This window comes from Chenopodium quinoa, unplaced genomic scaffold (genome assembly GCF_001683475.1).
Source record: "Chenopodium quinoa cultivar QQ74 unplaced genomic scaffold, ASM168347v1, whole genome shotgun sequence".
Taxonomy (NCBI): domain Eukaryota; kingdom Viridiplantae; phylum Streptophyta; class Magnoliopsida; order Caryophyllales; family Amaranthaceae; genus Chenopodium; species Chenopodium quinoa.
Window position 1 is genome coordinate 3626805 of NW_018743292.1, and position 21845 is coordinate 3648649.

Here is a 21845-nt window from a genome sequence, read left to right on the forward strand (position 1 = left end):
ATTGTGTGGATGCAATGTCTGTTCACTGAATGTATAACACATTTAACACGTATTTATATAGTTATTAAGGCTGTTAACTATTAACACATCACTGTTACATGTAGGTCTGCCGTTGATAATAAGTTTGACTTGTTACTTTCTTTTTACACTATGTTGAATTCCCTACACAACATAACCTATCATAAAATAATTACGTAGTGTACTACTTGTATATATATACTTGGTTCCAATAGAAGGTTGACGGTTGACCACTTGACTTGTATGACCTGAAAAATGCTGGGTTCCTCTGTTCTGATTTCTGAATAAGCTGGGCAGTCAAGTTGTCTATTCATCTACGGAGTAGCATTTTTTATGACAATTGTCTCTCTTTCTTCAGCGTGGTAAAACCGTGGTAAAACCATATATGTGTCGTATGTAATACACACCTTGTACAAATTTTGGTCTGTCTTGGGATATATTTAGCCATGTATCGATTATTAGATTAGACCAGTGTGACTTGCATGAAAAGAGCAATGTCAATTTAGCCCCTACATTAAAAGAGCAGCAGCCAAATTGTCAATTCATCTTGCTTGGGTGATCCTCTTTCCTTGGGATTGTGTGTGTCAAAGGTAAGTTTCATTATAAAACAGGTTGATAATCACGTTTAAAGTTCTGAAATATTTGTATCAAATTTGAAGTATATGTCATGCTCAACAATGTCAAAAGTTTCATTGTATTTAGGTCCCTTACATCAGATGGGGCAAACTCTAACGAAAGGCAAGATCAAGAGCAAGAGAAAGCCAAAGTTTGATTCAAAGGAGGAATATTTCATTAAAAATGGCGGTATTTTGTTGGAAAAACAATTTGCTTTGAGCCAAGGCCACCATAAGGGAGTTGGGCAACTGAAGATTTTCTCGAGCAAGGATATTGAAAAGGCTACAAACAACTATAACCCTAATTATTTGTCTGGCACTGATGGTAATAAATATATCCTTTATAGAGCAACCATCGATGATCGTGCTGTAGCAATCAAAGCCCCATTTGAGCCAGAACCAAAGCCCGAATTGAGAGATCTTTCTTTGACTGCAGCCTCAACAGTGATGGTGATGAATCATGACAATATGATAAAACTGTATGGTTGTTGCCTTGAGACTTTTGTACCAATACTAGTTTATGAATTTCCACCTTGTGCAAACCTCTTTGATCATTTACATACTAATATAGCATCTAACAAACGTGTTATAACATGGATCGATCATTTGCGGGTTGCAACTGGTACAGCCTATGCCCTATCTTATATGCACACTGCCTTGCCAAAGCCAGTGGTGCACAGAAATGTGAAATCATTGAGTATATTTTTTGATGATTCATTCCGTGCCATATTAACAAACTTTGGCTACTCAGTGTCCATTACTCCAGGGGAGAATACCAAGGGATGGCCTGTCAAAGGAACACCGGGATATCTTGATCCCGAATATGTAGAGACTCGGGAGGTGACAGATAAATGTGATGTATATAGTTTTGGGGTTTTATTGTTGGAGCTGCTAACCAGAAGGCCACCCTGTGTTATGGCCGAAAATGGGATTGACTTGGTAAGCGTGTTTGTTTCTATGGTGGAAAAAAATTGTATGATGGAGATCATAGACAGTGAGGTCTTGGTACAAGCGAGTAGGGATGATATTCAAAGGGTTGCACAACTTGTATTGAAATGTGTTGCAAAGGAAGGAGTACAAAGACCGACAATGGTTGAAGTAGTTAGAGAGCTTTGGCTGATGCAAGATCAAAGCATTGAGTAAACAAAAGGATGGCACTCTAAAGTCTCCTTTGACTAATTAATGATGTATGTTTTGTTTTATTTTATTCAATGTAGTATATACTACAGTACCCAGTTCGTACATTTTTTTTTTAGAAAAGTTACACGTTAGTTTATTTGGACAATGATTCTCTCTATCTCTTTCTTCATTATATTAATCTCTTTTTAAAGTCATGTAATAGCTTAGACAATTTCTATCTCATATTTTGAATCTCTTATGATTCTTGTATGTAATGAACAAACAACTTTTTTTTTTTTTTTTTTTTAATAATGCATTGTATAATACAAGTACAAACTCTATTACATTAATCAATTATATGTTGGTGAGTAGTCATTGAATAGTAAACTACGAGTAATTTATACTTTTATAGGGCATTCAAATTTCAACATAGTCAACAGAATTTTTCAAAGCACCCCCCTTATCACCTTATGTCATTGGTATTCATTCTTTGCTTGTCCAAAGTCTAAATCCTCAGTCTCCCAAATTTGTTACATCTTCAAAGTTAAAATGCCTAGAATGTGTTTGTTAAAATGCCACAACAGAAATACATGAAAGTCAAAGTCCTCAAAGGTAAGTTTCATCAACACATACTGAGTCCCTAACATTGTCACGTGTTTAGCTAAAGCTTTAATCTTGAAGCTCTCACTAATTCATCTATTTAAATTATTACGAGTATATATGTATCAAAGTGACAATTAATTACGGAACGTAGTAACCTGACCCAGAAGATCATAATTGTCTTTCTATTGATTTGCACAAGCACAGGAAGCTATCCCCAAACAAATTCCATCAAAGAGACAAGAATAAGTTCAAGAACTACTGTAATAAAATTGTTCAATGTTTTATTCTTGGGAGGATTTTTTTATTGATAATGGTGAGATATACCAACTGTATCTCATTAGTTTTTATATGCCTACCACCTGTTTGTTAAAATGCCCAAACGAAGAGATTAGTCAAAGGGGTTCATATGTCATAAGCAATGGTGTGTAATTCTTTAGACTTAAAAAGGTAACTCAATTAATCATCTGTGTTTTGTGGGTTTACAGTTCACAGGCAATAAGATTTCATGAGCTGAGCGAAAAATCGGGCCGAATTAAGGAAGCATTCATCAAGGTATAGATGGGTCAAACTCAAACAAAGTACAAGAACAAGAGAAGGCCTAAGTTGGAATCCAAGGAGGAATATTTTGTTAAAAATGGAGGAATTTTGCTGGAGAAACAAATTGCTCTGAGCCAAGGCCAACATAAGGGAGCTGGGCAGCTGAAGATTTTCTCTAGCCGGGAAATCGAAAAGGCTACAGATAGCTATAACCCTGATCTTATTGTTGGCAGCAGTTCTTATAGCACCGTATATAAGGCAACACTTGAAGATCGTATTGTAGCTGTCAAAGCCCCACCACATCTAGATTTAAGTCAGCTAAATCCCGAAATGATTGACCTTTATTTAACTGAAGCCTCAACATCTATGGTAATGGACCATGACAATATGGTAAAACTCTATGGTTGTTGCCTTGAGACATATATACCAGTACTAGTGTATGCGTACTTACCAAATGGAGGCCTCTTTCAAAGTTTACATGGTGATGTTGCACCTAGCAAGCGTATAAAGTGGGTTGATTGTTTGAGGGTTGCTAGTGACACGGCCTATGCACTATCTTATCTGCATAATGCCTTGTTAAAGCCGGTGGTGCATAGGGATGTCAAGTCACTTAGTATACTGCTTGATTCTTCATTCCGTGGAAAATTAGCAAACTTTGGCTATTCAGTGTCCATTACTCCAGGGGAGACTCCCCAAAAATGGCCTGTTGAAGGAACTCCAGGATATATTGATCCTGAATACATAGAAACTCAAGAGGTAACAGATAAGTGTGATGTGTACAGCTTTGGGGTTTTCATGTTAGAGCTATTAACCAGAAAGCAGCCCCTTCTGATGGCCAAAGGTGGCACAGACTTGGTGGATGTGTTCGTTTCAAATGTGGAGAAGAACTGCATGATGGAGATGATCGATAATGAGGTATTGCAGCAAGCTAACAGGGATGAGATTCAACAGGTTGCAGAGCTTGCATTGACATGTGTGGCAAAGAAAGGAGCTGAGAGACCGGCAATGATTGATGTTGTTGGTGAGCTTTGGAGCATACAAGGACGAGACATGAAATGGAACAGAAATTGTGTTTGACATGTCTGGTTCAAGCTTAGAAATAAAGATGCAGAAGAGCAAGGCGTACAGCTGAAGACAACAGGTGATTGTTAGTTTAATAGTAGTTTAACACATATGGAGACACGGAGTACTTAAAATTGAGCACTAGAATGTTCTTTTTACATTTGTATTTAGTATATATCAAAAGGCAGTCATTTTCTTTGGATAAACTTGTAGTTTTGGTCCTTTGGTTTAGAACATGTATTCTTCACAATCTTTTATCTCTATAGTCTGCTATTAAAACTGCCTGAATTTTCAGATTTTAGGTTGCTCTTTATCTAGCTTAATATATGTAGGAGAAAAAAAAAGAAAAAAAAAAAAAACAGGTTCTGTCTGCTGTTGCTCTTCTTTTAAACACTGAAGAAGGGCTGGTATGTTTCTAGATGGCGATGCTTCCAATTTGCCTTGTATGTTAAATTGTCAAATCCTTGCTTTATCAAATTCTGAATGTCATCTGCTCTAGCTGAATGATTTCCATCATTCGAATTAGTAAAGACAGAAATTGGTTTGCTTCAGGATATTGTGGAGAACTCATCAAATCCATCCTTAATTCGGAATTATTTTGTACTTTGTATATCTCTATATTTGGCATAGTTTTGTTGAACCAATAATAGTTTGATTTTTCTATGTTGAAAAGTCTTACTCTTTTGATTAGTCTTTCCAAATATCATCTCACTCCAGCATCCATGTGGTCTCATTTCAGGCATTGCCTCTTATCTGGCTCCCAACCCCTCAATACAGAAAATATAACTTTTTATAACAATCTCTCATCTGCAGCAATCTTAGAGCTCCTTTATAATCAACTTGCCTGAGAACAGACAGAGTTCAAAACAATCAACAGTTCACTCTTACACAATTGCACTGGTAATAGAGGAATGATAAGTTTTCATGATTAAATGGAGAGTTAAGTTCAAAGCAAACTTAAGAGTAATGCTGTTTGTTGCTTGTTTTACTGTTTTCCTACCAGTTTATCTTACAAAAAATGGTGGGAATTGAGTGATAATCATAATCCCTCCGCCCCAAAGTTAATCTCCTGCTTTCCTTTATGTGACGTGTATCCATCTGTTGAATGTCAAGTAGGTCTGTCAAATATCTGTCATGTAACATCTGGAAATATTTGGGAAAACTGTCAAATATCTGTTTTTTATTTTTTATTTTTTTTATGCCAACAACTCTCTCCTCTAGCAGTAAATGTGATAGCCAGGGGTACAGATTGACCCAAAATCAAGTCCTTAATAGATGGGCCAAGCTCAAGCTAAAATAAGGAAGGCCAAGATCCACATACACTCCAAAGTTAATTCCGAGGAGTATTTCATTAAAAATGGAGGTATTTTGTTGGAAAAACAAATTGCTCAGAGTCAAGGTCAAAATATAGAATAAGGCAGGTGAAAATATTCTCACTCAAGGATATCAGGAAGGCTACAAATAACCTTGACCCTAATTTTCTTGTTGGTAGTAATGCTCATAAAAGCATCTATAGAGCAACCTTTGAAGATCGTCATTTAATCATGGGAGTCTCATTTCAGCCAGAGCCAGATCCCGAACTAGTTGATTATACCTTATCTGAAGCCGCAATTATGATGGTGACGAACCATGACAATATGGCAAAACTCTATGGTTGTTGCCTTGAGACACATATACTTTTTAGTGCATGAGTACTTACCCAATGGAGGCCTACTCTCTTAACATCTACATGGTGATGTTGCACCTAGCAAGCATATAAAGTGGGTTGATTGTTTGAGGGTTGCCAGTGACACGGCCTATGCACTATCTGCATAATGCCTTATTAAAGCCGGTGGTGCATAGGGATGTCAAGTCATTAAGTATACTGCTTGATTCTTCACTACGTGGCAAATTAGCAAACTTTGGCTATTCAGTGTCCATTACTCCAGGGGAGACTCCCCAAAAATGGCCTGTTGAAAGAACTCCAGGATATATTGATCCTGAATACATAGAAACTCAAGAGGTAACAGATAAGTGTGATGTGTACAGGTTTGGGGTTTTCTTGTTAGAGCTATTAACCAGAAAGCAGCCCCATCTGATGGCCAAAGGTGGCTCAGACTTGGTGATGTGTTCGTTTCAAATGTTGAGAAGAACTGCATGATGGAGATGATCGATTATGAGGTCTTGCAGCAAGCTAGCAGGGATGAGATTCAACAGGTTGCAGAGCTTGCATTGACATGTGTGGCAAAGAAAGGAGTTGAGAGACCGACAATGATTGATGTTGTTGGTGAGCTTTGGAGCATACAAGGACGAGACATGAAATGGAACAGAAATTGTGTTGGTTCAACTGTTCAAGCTCAGAAATAAAGATGCAGATGAGAAAGGCACACAGCAGAAGACATTTCTGGTAAATTTTGACATTTCTAGAATGCTGTTCTTACATATGTTTCTACTATCTAGTATTGGTGCAAAAAAAAAGTAGTTTGGTATTCATGTCCACAGTGACCACATGTATTGGGCCTTTGCTAAGGGGTGTATGTTTTTTCTTCTTGACTAGGAAATATTCAAGATGCAGGCTTTGGAAAGAATGATGCAGAAAGGTATAATAAGTTCAGGTACTCAGCAGAAGGCAACAGCATGCCAATCTAATGGAGCAAACATGCAGAGAATATACTTTGTGTTCTGTAATGTTAGAATTGGGGATGAACATTGGAGTTGTGTTTAATGAGACAGAAATGAGCTTGTGTCTAGTAATCTAGTACTGCGTATACATATGTCTGTACAATTTCTGCCAGGTTTTACTTGGAGATTGAGATTATATACCTTGTGAAACCTTGTGTTAATGTCATCAAGTGGTAATACTGCTCTTGCTGTCTTTCTCCCTTACCTGCACTTTTTAGTTTAGCTAGAAAGGCTAAGGTTTGTGGCCTTCCTAGTTTCACAAGCAGTGGCCTCCTCGAGCGCCCCAACTTAACAACCCCGAAAGCTATGAACATCACAGTTCTCTGTGACCTCAAGTTTCAATGTCTCTGAGATTAATAAACCCACAAGTAAAATTATTGCAATTTATGTATCATCTAAAATGACATTATGGCCCATGGCTGCACATCACTCTGAACTAGTGGCTTTGATAAATGTATAGAATGTGAGAATCTCATGTAATCATTTAGTGTATGAAGTAATATTTTAGAGAAAGAATACAATTTTGTTTTTATTCATATAAATAAAACGAGCTGAAGGCCTGCAGCAACCAAAAATTATGAAACCTATTTGATAAAATGCCAAAGAGAGTAGATAAAGTCTACGGTAGATTTCTATATTATCACTGATAATTTAATCCCTGAAAGGAGTTTTCTGTCATCCATTCCTCAATAATTTTTACTTTCCCAAAAGTATAGATGTGTTCAAAAGGTAGATCACTATTTCGTCTGAAGTCAATAATCGGGTTGATTTATTATCATAAATTTTTAATTCAAGAGTCAAATTTCTATCATCTGTGTTTTGTTTTGTTAATTTACGATATGCTAATCAAATTTTATGCTTCACAGGCAATATGATTTCATAAGCTGATTGAAATTTTGGGCTAAAACAAGGAAGCATTCATCAAGATATAGATGGGTCAAACTCAAACCAAGTACAAGAACAAGAGAAGGCCGAAGTTTGAATCTAGGGAGGAATATTTTATCAAAAATGGTGGAATTCTGCTGGAAAAACAGATTGCACTGAGCCAAGGCCAACATAAAGGTGCTGGGCAGCTGAAGATTTTCTCAAGCCGGGAAATCGAAAAGGTAACAGACAACTTTGACCCTGATTTCATTCTTGGCTTTACTGCTCATAGCACCAACTATAAAGCAACCTTTGAAGGTCGTCTTGTAGCCGTTAAAACCCCATTAGGGCGAGATCCAAATCCCGAACTGATTGATCTCTTCTTAACTGAAGCCTCAACAACTATTGTGATGAATCATGACAACATGGTAAAACTCTGTGGTGGTTGCCTTGAGACATTTATACCAATATTAGTGGTATGAATACGTATCAAGTGGAAGTATCTTTGGATGTTTACATGGTGATATTGCTTCTAACAAGCGTATTAAGTGGCCAGATCGTTTGAGGGTTGCAATTGATACAGCATATGCACTATCCTACATGCATAATGCCTTGTCAAAGCCAGTGGTGCATAGGGATGTTAATTCAAAAAATATACTACTCGATGAATCGTTACATGGAAAATTATCGAGCTTTGGCTACTCAGTGTCCATTACACCAGGGGAGACTCCCCAAAAATGGCCTGTTGAAGGGACTCCAGGATATATTGATCCTGAATACATAGAAACTCAAGAAGTGACAGATAAATGTGATGTTTATAGCTTTGGGGTTTTTATGTTGGAGCTATTAACCAGAAGGCAACCCCTTTTGATGGCCAAAGGTGGTACAGATTTGGTGGATGTGTTTGTTTCAAACGTGGAGAAGAATTGTATGATAAATATGATCGACAATGAGGTATTGCAGCAAGCAAGTAGAGATGAGATTCAACGGGTTGCAGAGCTTGCATTTGCATGTGTGGCAAAGAAAGGAGCTCAGAGACCGACAATGATTTATATTGTTAGTGAGCTTTGGAGCATACAAGGCCGAGACATGAAATGAAGCAGTGATCGTATGACATGTCAGGTTCAACTGCTAAAGCTTAGAAATAAAGATGCAGATGAGAAGGCACGCAGCAGAAGACAACAGGTAGTTGATAAATTTGAAATAGTTTGTAATATATCTAATACATTTGCAATGAGTGTAGTTTACAGCAGTAGTTTTGATCCTTTGGTTTAGGACAAGTACTTTTTAATCTTTACAATCTTTCATTTATTCAGTCTCCTAATACTATCTTTGCTGTTAGGATCTAGGCATACTCGATCTTAATAAAGATTTATATACTACGTATGTAGTATCTTGGGAAAAAACAGGGTCCAAATTATGTTGTTGTTCTTTCTTAGAGTACTGAAAAGGTTCTGGTATATAATTTTTAAATCCTTCGCTTCCAATTTCCCTTGTATGTGTTCTTTGGTCATATCTACAATTGAAAAAAAAAAAACAAAACAAAACAAAACAAAAAGATAGGAATTGAATTGTTTTGTTTCTGTAGGTGGCAGGGCTGGCCAAATTTGTGTAATCAGTAGAACATAGAAAATCTATCTCCAATCACTAGACCTTATGATCGTTCCGTGCAAATAAAAAAAAATAAACCAACCTAATGCTAGCTCTTGACTTTGTATTGAAATAGTGAGGTTGGCTACTTGGCTATACAGCTTTTCTGGTGTCATCAATCTAACTGATAGAGCTACTAGCAATGTCATCAGTTGAACTATTGCTGGTGCTATTATGCAAATATCAGAGTTCTATATGTTAGGAACTGGCAATGCTCTCTATTTCATTGCCTCTCCTTGATTCTTTCCTCTCACTGACTTTTAAGTCTTAACTCATGTGCTGCCCTACATAATAAAAAGCTAAATGATGAAAACATAATGGGACACGCTGAAGCAAACAACATGCAAGGGACTGCAGACAATAACATGAACAACAATGTGCATGAAGGTGGAATGCAGCAACACAAAGGTAGAAAACAACTCATTGTTTCCCAGAAAAGGCAACTTGTTGATGCTTATCTGTTGAAGCTTGGGGGGGGGGGGATTGCCAAGAGGATTTTTAACACAGCAAGCAAACAAATTTAATGTCCACAGGTCAACAATTCAGAGGCTATTCAGAGACAATAAAATCCCAAATGGCAATGGGGAATGTGATAGATGTCAGAAGCAAGAAGCTGGGCAAAAATGGACCCAAACCAAAAGAGTACACAGATGAGTTTCTGCAATCAGTCCCTCTTTACAAGAGGACAACTGAGAGAAGCTATGGAGCTGCTCTCAAAATCCCACATGTCACCATCCATAAATTAAAGAAACAAGGGAGACGCAGAACACATACAAGCACAAATCACCCACATCTGACAGACAACCACAAGATAGCAAGAATGAAATGGGTGCTAAGTCATCTAATGTCTGCTGAAGACAATGGGGACCCTAAGTTTGTGGACATGCAGCAAGTTGTCCACATTGATGAAAAATGGTTCTACTTGAACCCAGAAACTAGGAGGTTCTACCTCCTACCAATTGAAGCTAACCCATATATGTGCCAACAATCCAAAAGGTTCAAAGTGAAGGGCATGTTCATGGCAGCCATAGGGAAGCCAATTTTTGACCACCAAGGAGCAGTATTACATGATGGAAAGTATGGAATATTTCCATTTGTGTATGAAAGCACAACAAAGAAAAAAAGCAAAAACAGGGAAGCTGGTGTTGTAGAAATCAAGGCTACACAGAATGTCAACAAAGAAGCCATAAGGGCAATGCTACTGAATAATGTCATTCCAGGCATCAAAGCTAAATGGCCTTCCCATCTACCCAAGGACATATGGATTCAGTGGGATAATGCCAGACCTCATCAAATTCCAAGGGATGAGGAATTTGTGTCAGCCTGTCAGTCAAATGGATTCAATATTCAGTTCATATACCAGCCACCTCAGACTTAAATGTGCTAGATCTAGGCTTGTTCAATGTAATACAATCACTACAATACCAATCATTCCCTAAGAACCTACTGGAACTCATAGACAGGGTAAGAGAAGCTTATGAGTTGTTCAACCTAGTGTTTAACAAACATTGTTGGATAACACTACAATGTTGCATGGAAGAAATACTCAATTACCTAGGAGGGAATAACTTCACCCCACCACACTAAGGGAAGAAAAGGCTTGCAAGGATTGGGTTGCTACCAGAGCAATTACAGGTGGACAGCAAGGTGGTTCAACAAGATGTTGACTACCTCAATACTATATTCATATCAACAAGTGGAGGAAATGAAGAAGATGAAGGCATGCAAGTTGATGCAGACTGAATACAAGTCAGACACATGAAGAAGATTTTAGTGAGACTGCCACACATAACCAATGAATAGCAATGAAGCAGCAAGAAACATAGTATGTGATGTTTTCTGTTTTTTTTTTTTTGTTGATTATTGTATGACAATCATTGGTTAGGTGATTTTTGTTTTAAGTCATGCCTACTAATATTGTAAGGCAGTCTTAGCTACCTTTATGTGGACATTGTAAAAGTTTTTGGTAGAATTTATGATATCAATTGTGGTTGGTTTATTTACAACTAGGGGCACATGATAAACATCAAATGTGCAACACAGACTGATACATCAATCCATCAGACAGGGTTTTTTTTATCACATAAGTTGCATAAGTGGTTCCCTCAACAATAACTCTCATATGAAGTTGTTGGAGCAATTCCAACTCACGAATTTTTTGTATCATATGAGTCCCTTCATCACATGGATTTTCCAAGCACACACAACATAGGCAGGGACTCTTAGTTGACATAGGGACAGATAGTTCATAAGAGGACTCACACAGGGACATACATGAAGGCCACAAGTTCATCATCATTCACCATATCACTAACCCCAATGCCTTTGGAATGCCTAATTTGTTCAGCCACCAAGTATTCACAAATCAAATGAGTTAAATTATCAGAAATCAGTGCAGACAACACACTTTTCAACCCTTCAACAGCCTACAATAATTGTGAACAAGTCTAAACATAGCAAACATAGCATAATTAGGGCAACCATCATGCAACTGAGGCTACTAATCACAAATCAGTTCAGACAACCCAAAATTTTCCCTCCATCAACAGCCTACTATGAATCTGAACAATTCATAACATAGCAAACACAGCATAATTAGGTTACCAATCACAAAACAGGTCATCAAAGGACCTTTTAACCCAACAATATGCAACACTTACTACCAATAACTGTCAACACACCAAACAGACCCAAATAAGGCCAACCATAATCCAAATCAGGCAACATAACACAAATCAGTACAACCACTCCACATGTTCAGCCAATAACAGTCAACAATTACTAGCCAATCACTATAATCAAGGCAAACCATTTCAACCACAGAATCTCAAATCAGGAAATTAATCAAAACCAGCAGATAATTTATATCAAAGACTAGGAGAACATGAAAACGATGAATCAATTAATTCTAGGGTAAGAAATGAGTTATGCTGCTTGATTAGTTGGAGACAGCAGTTACGGCGCACTGCTTTCAGCGCTCTCAGCAGGAAGGGACTCAGATCTCTCACGTTTTTTTCCACAGAGACCTTCGTTGGCCCTAGATCTGACCTCAGCCACCCCCTCTTCAACGGATTTAGGAGGCGAAGGGGCTGCAACAGGGGCTTCATCGTCATCGCTGACCAGAACATTGACTTCTGGAGGTGTTTTGGTCGAACCCTGACCAACCTTTCCCAGATATGATATCTTAGCATCACAACGCTCCTCATCAGAGTCATATCGAGCAAGCTTTGCACCCCCACATGTCCTACGCTTCATATCCAGGTAAGTAGCAGAACGGGTCCCAATCAATCGCATCTTCCCAGTGCGTCGCTGGCGCTTGTAGGTTGCAACAACGCCAGATCTCGGTTTTTTTTGTTTGGGGAACTCATTTTTCTGGGTTTTTTGAAGACAAAAGTAGAAGAACACCAAGATCTACAAAGATTAGGGTTTCAACTTGAAAAGAGAGGGAAGCAAAAGGGGACTGTTTTGGGAGAACACAGAGAGTTCGAAAGTAGCGTTCAAAATCAGAAACCACAAATGCGTTGGAATATGGAAAACAAGGCAGATGAAAAGAGGCGTCATTAATGGAGGTGGTTGGGGGATACATTGAAGATGGTAGGTGAGGAGGTGAAGGGGTTCTGATTTTTTGAAGAAAAAAGGGAAAGGTGATTCTGATTTTTGGTGGGAATGATTAAGTTAGGATGTATGATTATAGGGTTTATTAATCATAGTTAGATAGTAGTTTAGTATATAATCAGTTTTTAATAAGGGTTTCTGATTTTTTGAAGAAAAAAGGGAAAGGTGATTCTGATTTTTGGTGGGAATGATTAAGTTAGGATGTATGATTATAGGGTTTATTAATCATAGTTAGATAGTAGTTTAGTATATAATCAGTTTTTAATAAGGGTAATATGGTAATTTTAACATTAAAAAACTTACTACAAAAGGAAAAAAAAAAATTGTTTGTTGCAAATAATACGAAACACCCAATTTTAGTAATTGTTGCAAATAATAAAAATGAAGGTAGTATTTATTATGCACCCCTCTTATTTATAGACTACACTTTTGACCGGTACTCATAATTTTGATTGACTATTTGTATTATCATCTCCACCAACTACTAATACCCGCTATTAATGATTAATAATAGTGGTTATTAATCATTATCGGCTCTTTCTGTATGAGTTGAGTGAGGATCTCACATATTCTCAATTTAATTTCTTAAGCTTCAAAACAGTTTTACTCATTAATCATTTTATTATTAGTGCCTTAATTAATCGACTCGCCGAGAGATGTCCGGTGTCTTAATTATCACTTCAATCTGCGGCTAAGGTTTCGAATCGTCACAACAGCAGGACATTTTTTGGGACGTTTCGAAACGAGAAGGGTAAACGTTTCTGAGCTTCATACAATTATACTCTGTGCAATTGTACTGGTAAAAGATATTACGGTTGGATATTAAGGGGTAATGATTTTTTTTTTTTTTTTTTTGTTTCTTTTGCAGTTAATTAATTTTCTGTCCTAAGATTGAACCTTTTATATATTTTTATTACAGAACATTTACTGATGATCATGAATAATTTTGGAGAAAATCAAGTGTCATTTTAATATTATATGAAGTAGATAGAAATAACTTTATAATATAAATATTATGCATTTCACCATTTTGGCTAGATTAAGTTATTATTATAAAGTTATGGGTGATGAATCCTCAACTTGATGGTTGGGAGGTGAGAGCTCTGCAGTTGAGCTCCCACTTGGTTCTCGTACCATTGTTTGGGTGTCACAAATAAATCTTTACTATAAATTATATGTACTCTGTAATAGTTTGCTATTAAGAGAGCAGGAGATCTCCTAGATGACTTTCGGAAATAATGTCCATTATTATGCTAACACATCTTTCCACTTCTTAGGCAATAATTTGTGCTAGATAATTTGCCCGAAAACAGTCTCTAATACATGGATAAAGTTCAAATGAAAATCAATGAGAAGATTGGGAACAAGAGAAGATTGACTTTAGATTCACTCAGAATGGAGGAATTTTGTTGGAAAAGCAAATTGCTCTTAGCCAAGGTCGTAATGTAGGTCCGGGGCAGCTGAAGATTTTATCACACAAGGATATTGAGAAGGCTACAAACAACCTTGACCCTAATCTTCTTGTTGGTAGTAGTGCTCAAAGAAACGTCTACAAAGCAACCATTGAAGATCGTATTGTAGTTGTTGGAGTTCCATTGCAGCTAGAGAGAAATCCTAAATTGGTTGATCGCAACTTGAATGAAGCATCAATAGCTATGGTTATGAATCATGAAAATATGGTTAAACTCTATGGTTGTTGCCTCGATACTTTTATACCAATACTAGTGTATGAAATGTTGCCAAATGGGATCCTTTCTCAACATTTACATGGTGATACAGCATCTATCAAGTGTTTAAAGTGGGCTGACCGTTTGAGAGTTGCAACCGATACAGCATATGCACTATCTTATATGCATAATGCCTTGCGAAAGCCAGTGGTGCATCGGGGAGTTAGCTCAGCAAGTGTACTTCTTGATTCTTCATTCCAGGCTAAGTTAGGAAATTTTGGTTATGCAGTGTCCATTAATCCAGGGGATACATCTGAAAGATGGTCTGTTGAAGGAAGTCCAGGATTTATTGATCCTGAGTACATTGAGACTCAGGTGGTGACAGATAAGTGTGATGTGTACAGTTTTGGTGTTTTATTGTTGGAGTTGCTAACCAGAAGTAATCCCATTAGGATGCTTAGAGGTGGGAGAGACTTGGTTGATGTTTTTGTTTCAGCTTTCCAAAATAATTGCGTTATGAACATGATCGACAGGGAGCTACTGAATCAAGCAAGTAGGGATGAGATTAAACAGGCTGTGCGGATTGCACTGAAATGTGTGGCAAAGAAAGGGGCTGAGAGACCAACCATGATTGAAGTTGTTGTGCAACTTCGGCAGATAAGAGGTAGAGAGGATCTCATTCAGTTCACTGACAGATAATTTCCATGTATGCAGTATGTATTAGTTACAGAGTGTAGATCATAGAATAAATGTGGTAAAAATTTTCTGTAGATACCTGCGGTGGGCGTGGAAATAATCGTGTCCAAGGCAATCTTGAACATGCACGTGGTGCTGGAAACCTTGATCAGCAACAAGGGGGTGAATCTAGCCAAGTCCAACCACAAGCACAAACACAATCTAACTAACAATCTTTGTGCAGGAACTAGAAACATCATCAAATTGCATTGAGACTCAGGTACTTGCTCTTCTAAATCTCCCTACTCTAGACCTAATTCATGTGACAACAGCTAATGGCACCAATCTCCCTATATCTAATGTTTGCAATGTGCCCTTGGACTCTAAATCACATTCTTACAGTTGAATAATGTTCTACATATATTCCCAAATTCATGTCATTGAATGTTGGTTCAGAATCTCAGATATTGTAACAAATAGCAATAAATTACTGAATAACTTTCTGTTTGTGTTAGGGACAGTCATATGGAGGAGCTTCTTCAAGAAAACAGTAGGGGAGTTTAACCTTATCATGGCGTCCTCTGTACCTCAACATCGGGTCCTGTTTGGCATCATCACCTTGGTCATTTGGTGAATTGTGTATTAGACTTTCTTAAGAAAAATATGGGCACTGTTAGTGCCCATTCATTTTTCTCAGAATTGTGTTTAGAGTTTTTTTATATTAATCTCAGCATTTAATTTTCCAAGGATGTTATTAACTTAGATTGTTATTAACTTTGATAAACCCTTGTAATTAATATATTCCGATGCTTGGCTATTTCCACTTCTACTCCATATCAGATAGTGTACAGCTACGGAGCTCTGATGTTGGAGCTATTAACCAGAAGGCAGCCCCTCATAATGGCCATGAAAAAAATTGCACGGTGGAGATGACTATTCATCAATGGTGATCTTATATTCACAACAGTCTACTGCTCATGTTATTTATCTTTTTTTTTCTTCCCTATGTGGTCGATGTGTTAAGAGGCGTTGATTAGTACCTGTATTAAGTTAAGCTCTTCAAGAAATACTTTGCAGTGGAAGAGAGCAACAAACTTTAGCATATGCCTGATATAAAAATGCCGGCCTTTATTAAACAGAGTTGACCTTATAAATGAAGCAGGCCAGAATAAGCATTTGCAAAAACAAGCAGTAAGAACACAGAGAATTTTGGGTGACAAATGAATAGAAAAGATTTAGCTTAGTCCATAACCAATGATAAAGTGAAATAAGCAAAGTATAATATTACATATGAGCACAATTTTAGAAATTGTTAATTTGAAAATAACTTACTAAACAAAAAGCCAGAATCAATGATATAATTTTAGCACAGGAGGTTTCCTTAAATCAATAAATGCAGCTTTGGTAGCCAGTTAACTTAAGCAGAAGAGAGATCACCTTTTGAAGATAAATGAATATTTTTTAAAAGGCCGCCATTTGGAATTTAAATTGATTTTTATAATTTTTGAAGTATATATAGTTTATAATTATGTCTTCTCTCAAGAATAAAACCCAACCTGAAATTCAAATTGATTACCAATCAAACTCTAGCGTATCTTTGCAGAAAAAGAGACAGACGATAACCATGGCACTGCATAATAAGTCCCAACACAATATAGAAAATTACTTAGAGCACTGTAACACCTAATACAAGCCCAAACCACACCTAGGCAACCAAGGCCTTTAATACCACTAGCTGCGGAATAGCACTGCCTGAATGTAGGTTCCCCATTACAATTAACAAGTGGAACTGCTGGAGACAAAAGTGCAACAGTATTTGCATTACAATATCAGGGTTCATAACAAACTACGTGACGTTATTACCATATTTTTTGAACAAAGCTTGTGGAAAATAAGAAGAGATGGATCCAATTGAAGGTAAAGAGTCTAAAGACTGATCTTCTTCTGTGTAAGATGCAGATGGAGGCATTAAACTTTCGCTTGCACTCACTTCGATTTCTATGGAATTTGGTTCATTGGTCTTTGGCAGATTGTTTCTATATGTAGCAGGCACATCTTCCAGTTGACTGATGACCTCCAACTGCAACGCAACTTCTCTCATTGTCGGCCTTTGTTTCCCATCCATGTTCAAACACTGCTTAGCAAGATTGGCAGTGGCTAGGATGCTTTCTTTTCTACCCTCTTTCACAACTTGAGGTGCCAATATATCACATATTTTCAAACTTTCCATAGCTGATAGAAACCACAACACCAGACTTTGACCCTCAGGAGTGTCAGCAGGGCGAACTGCCTTTTGCCCTGTCAAAAGCTCCACAAGAACTACTCCAAAGCTGTAAACGTCACTCTTTTCAGTGAATTGGTGTGATCGAAAGTATTCAGGATCAAGATAACCAAATGTGCCTAGAACACAAGTGGTTAAATGAGTTTTATCTATAGCAATAGATCTTGATGTTCCAAAATCTGATAGCTTTGCTTTATATTTTGAATCAAGAAGTATATTAGAAGTTTTGATATCTCTGTGGAAGATGGGCTTTGAGGATGCGGAGTGCAAGTAAGAAAGAGCTCCCGCTACATCTATAGCAATATGCAAGCGCATTTCCCATGCAACTGGGAAGTCTTCACTCGGATCATGGATATACTTGGAAAGAGTCCCATTTGGGACAAACTCATAGACAAGCAGAGGAACTTCTGTTTCCAAACAACATCCTAATAACTTGACTATATTTCTATGGTTGATTTGGGATAGAATAACCACCTCGTTAATGAATGGACCCAACTGGCCTTGCCCTTCTACTTTGGATTTCTTTATGGCAACAATGTTTCCATCAGTTAACATACCTTTATAAACTGTACCTTGACCTCCCTGACCCAGCACTCTGTCTTCATTGAAGTCGTCAGTAGCCTTTTTCAGCTCATCAGCGGTGAAGATTCTTGTTTTTTCTATCAAACCATCCTCGGATGACATTTGTTGTTGCAATAACAAACCACCATTTTGCTTAAAGTATTTAGCCCTTTGAATTCTCTCCCTTCTTCTTCTAGCTATGATGAATATCCAAAACCCACTAAGAAAGAAAAGTATAGATCCCAAACCCAAGCCAAGTCCTGCAAAATGCAGATAACATATAATTTTGCCAGGATGAGGCTTACAGAACAGCAGATAGTGGTTTTCACTAATATTTTTTCTGGATTGGTTGGTTGGAGGGGAAAGAGAGGACTGAATTTTAACTTTTCAATGCAAAAATTTCTTAACAACATAAAATAAGGCGTTTTCATATTTCATTCCTAAACAATTTTTCAGCACCATAATTAAGCACCTAATTCTAGGCTTAGTGGCTGAATACTAACATGAACAGCAGCTTCAGCTTATAGTATTTAATAATAGATCCAAGTATAATTACAACAATGCAAGAAATAAACAAATTATAATTACCTAGACCGATGAACAATTTCAAACCATTAGAACGACAACCAGTTCCATCTTTCCTGCCATCACCATAATATCCAGCTGGGCAGTGACATTCACAGCTTCCTGGAGTATTGACACAAGTACCAGAACATGGAGTATTTGGCCCTGCACACTCATCAATGTCTGAGACGAGTTAAAAAAATGGTTAATATAGGGGTGTCTCAGAATATAAATTAATTTACAGTCCAAAAAAAAATCCATGTAATACGAAGGAATTATAAACAATATACTAACCTTTACAACCTCTGCTAAGATAAGGATTACCCTGATACCCTTGAAGACATTTACAGTGATACCCTACAACTCTCAGAACCTTATCAAGATCAATGCAAGTTGTATTCTGTTGGCAAGCATAAGTTGCTGAATCCTTTTGAGCATCCTTGCACAATTTATTGGGAATAAACCAGTCAAGCACTATAGGCACAGACTTAAGACTTACAGCATCTGGGGACCCCCGAATGTTGAAGCTTGATTTTTTGAGTATGAAGGCATAACTGCAATTCCCTGATGAAAACCTTGTAACGTAATCAATCTTTTTAAGGGTAGTATTCCAGAACTGTAATCCCTTTGGAATGGGAGCTTCGCAGCAGCCAATGCCAGAGCAAAGTTGATCAAGTAGATCTGCTTTTCGATTGCACAAAGCAACACAGCTAAAGACTTCCCTGCCAGCAATGGTTTGCGCCTCAACAAATCCATAGTGATGGCAACCAGTGACCACAAACTTGTTGGAAGTGGATGACACAGCATAGGGTTTGGCTGTAAGATTAAGATTATTCAAGGTGACAAATTCACCTGAGCCTGCTAATGCAGAGTTGCAAGCAGTCGCAACAGGACGAACTGTAGTTATCAACTGGGTCTCAGATATGTCAAGAACTTGTCTATTGAAAAGTCTTGGCACAGAGGAATTCCTTTTGATGTCACAAACTATAACGTAGTTATCTCCCAAAGCGCAGCCTCTGCCAATGCCAAAAGGGTAGGGAATTGTCAAGTTTCCACACTTACGCGGGCATCCAGGCAGTGTAGTATTGGAAGCAGTGAGCATGGTGGTTTGATGTGACTGCATGAATGAAGCCAACGCTAGGCATGGAAAACCAAGCAAAAGCCATGTAAAACAGAAGAAAATTGCTAAGGAAATTATCCTCACAAGAATCATATCTCTCACCTCTATTGAGATCATGTAACTAATACTTCCCTGCTCACAGAGAAGAAAAATGATTGAAAATCAAGTATGAACAAGATATTGCCATGAGCAATAAACTATATAAACAGTTTAATTTCACGACCCAGACAATCCTTCCTTACAGTAGGCTATGAGTGGGAAATACAACACACTGACATCAACATTATCTGATCTTTCCAAATAGTATATATTTGCAATAACAAAGAGGTTAATTACAACAAATCCTACATAAAAAACACATTGAAAGTCTGCTACTTCATAATATATAAGAAACATAGCCTTTATAATAGCCACTTTAATGTAATTCACCCACATTATTCCAAAGTCTAAGAAGATAATTTTATTTTATTATTAGCACAAAATTAAAGGTACTTTCACTACTTAGGGTGGGAAAAGTAAAATGATTATAAGAGTACTAGTATAATAATTAAAGAGGAGATTAGGATAATCTTAATAATCTAAGGGTCACAAGAGCAATAACTTTAAATTCTTTAATCCTGCAGTCTTTTTCTAGCCAATCTCCACAAGGTTCATATATCTCTAGCATAACTGCTCTTTTTTGTAATCTGAAAAGTAAATGAGAAATTTAAGTATGATTATTCGCCTAATCTGTTGACTCTTATGCATTATTAATAGATTAATAGCCACTAACCAATAGTGTTTTGGCGGTCCAAAACATTTTTCACTTTATATACTAGCCAATAGCTATATAATAGTTGTTTATCTTTCCTCCTAATGACATACTATATTTATATCTGCATAGCTTCTATATATCACTCCCTCACTCTCTCCTAAGACTCATCATATTTATAAGATTTGAGCTACCTAATTAGGCTTTAGACTACAGGGGAGCATTAAATAAAAGAATGCCATCATTTACCAGGCATTAAAACGTGTTCATTCTTCATCACATCTAGATAACAGTTACATCAAGTCTCGTAGTATCTTTACCAATTTCTCTATGTAAGGCCTTTGTCTGCTTTCATACCTTTCCATACTTTTCATGAATCATTATTGTCTTACTGCAGAGCCTTTTTTCACCTTAATAAAAAATAGTTTTTGGAAATATACATTCAAAAGGTACAAATAAAGCTGCCTAATTTTCATGTATCCCCGGCGTTTTTCAAGATCATTTTAACTCGATTACCTGACAACGTAATAAGCTATTAGGCCATACTACTACTACTCCCTCTGACCCTATTAGGTTTCCCCATACTCTATTTTGGTATGCCCTTTTAGATTGTCCCATTTCGTAATATAAAAACACGTCCCCACCACTAACCCCACTCACATATATACTCATAAAAGTAAAAAGACAAAGATACCCTCATCCATTTGTTCAATCCATATTAAAGCACATTTGCCTATGGGTTAGGGTCTTAGGGATGGAGGGAATACAACATTAACAAATTAAACATCAGTGCGTAGAGTGCCTCACCATGTACCAGGGAGCAGGGTTTGAACATTAAAATACATTCAAAGTTACTCAATGGATTAGATCCAGCTACAAGCATAGCACACTAACAAGAAGACTTCATTAGAGTAACTGAAATATACCCAATCCTATAATTCTGTTTACGCTAGCTTAGCAATACTGTGACTAACAGAGATGAGATCCAGTCACATGACTAAGTGTAACTGTATCATAATCAGCAATTCAGCATGATGACCAGGAGAATTGTAGTCATTCTTAAGAGCAAGAAATTAAGGAATCCTTAATTCAGACATACAATATCACAGGTAGATAGAAAACATACATATTATTTTACACCAATAAGGCGATAACATTACAATAGGTTCTGGTCCTTATCCCCTCGCCGCCAGCATTCAAAAGAGCTTCAGGGTGTTGTCTTAAATGAGACTAAATAGGCATCCTTGGTTCAAATTCAGGTCAGTCTATACTTTTTTTAAGATACAGCTCAGACCACTAGAATAATTAAATACAATCCACTATTCAGGTCTGCAAGTTATGTTGCTAGGTAGTTGTACCTGTTTATTTAAACTAATGCTTGAAGCCAGATAGTTGCAGTATCAGAATGGTGCTTTATAAAGCTTTAAATTAAAGCTTATCAAAAAAGAATAATGTTGTATTTCTCACAATGAAGGTTGATTAG

The 21845-nt window shown here is 37.2% G+C and overlaps 5 protein-coding genes and 1 pseudogene across 7 annotated transcripts; 5 read left to right on the forward strand and 1 right to left on the reverse strand.

Annotated features, from left to right (window-relative positions):
- The first annotated feature begins 483 nt into the window (after positions 1 to 483).
- LOC110736011 (wall-associated receptor kinase-like 22) lies at positions 484 to 2052 on the forward strand. The gene is made up of 2 exons (XM_021916172.1): positions 484 to 608; positions 721 to 2052. The coding sequence occupies exon 2, from the start codon at positions 735 to 737 to the stop codon at positions 1773 to 1775; it is 1041 nt and encodes a 346-aa protein (XP_021771864.1). The 5' UTR covers positions 484 to 608; positions 721 to 734; the 3' UTR covers positions 1776 to 2052.
- A 123-nt stretch (positions 2053 to 2175) lies between these two features.
- Positions 2176 to 4430, forward strand: LOC110736458 (wall-associated receptor kinase-like 22). 2 transcript variants are annotated; one of them, XM_021916674.1, is made up of 2 exons: positions 2176 to 2363; positions 2840 to 4430. In XM_021916674.1, the coding sequence occupies exon 2, from the start codon at positions 2913 to 2915 to the stop codon at positions 3966 to 3968; it is 1056 nt and encodes a 351-aa protein (XP_021772366.1). In that variant the 5' UTR covers positions 2176 to 2363; positions 2840 to 2912; the 3' UTR covers positions 3969 to 4430. The 2 variants fall into 2 exon arrangements, with proteins under 2 accessions (XP_021772366.1, XP_021772367.1); XM_021916675.1 differs by lacking the exon at positions 2176 to 2363 and adding an exon at positions 2381 to 2667.
- Positions 4431 to 4496: 66 nt separating this feature from the next.
- Positions 4497 to 9175, forward strand: LOC110736460 (annotated as a pseudogene).
- Positions 9176 to 9445: 270 nt separating this feature from the next.
- LOC110737226 lies at positions 9446 to 10506 on the forward strand. The gene is made up of 2 exons (XM_021917593.1): positions 9446 to 9536; positions 9662 to 10506. The coding sequence occupies exons 1-2, from the start codon at positions 9446 to 9448 to the stop codon at positions 10504 to 10506; spliced, it is 936 nt and encodes a 311-aa protein (XP_021773285.1).
- A 2185-nt stretch (positions 10507 to 12691) lies between these two features.
- LOC110737227 (wall-associated receptor kinase-like 22) lies at positions 12692 to 15911 on the forward strand. The gene is made up of 4 exons (XM_021917596.1): positions 12692 to 12722; positions 14097 to 15074; positions 15182 to 15365; positions 15607 to 15911. Exons 1-3 carry the CDS (start codon positions 12692 to 12694, stop codon positions 15313 to 15315), a joined length of 1143 nt encoding a protein of 380 aa, XP_021773288.1. The 3' UTR covers positions 15316 to 15365; positions 15607 to 15911.
- An 861-nt stretch (positions 15912 to 16772) lies between these two features.
- On the reverse strand, positions 16773 to 19942 carry LOC110736461 (wall-associated receptor kinase-like 1). Of its 2 annotated transcripts, none has more exons than XM_021916677.1 (3): positions 18786 to 19942; positions 18516 to 18656; positions 16773 to 18187 (listed from the first exon to the last, which is right to left on the reverse strand). In XM_021916677.1, the coding sequence occupies exons 1-3, from the start codon at positions 19726 to 19728 to the stop codon at positions 16932 to 16934; spliced, it is 2340 nt and encodes a 779-aa protein (XP_021772369.1). In that variant the 5' UTR covers positions 19729 to 19942; the 3' UTR covers positions 16773 to 16931. The 2 variants fall into 2 exon arrangements, with proteins under 2 accessions (XP_021772369.1, XP_021772368.1); XM_021916676.1 differs by having other exon boundaries at positions 18516 to 18674.
- Positions 19943 to 21845: the final 1903 nt, after the last annotated feature.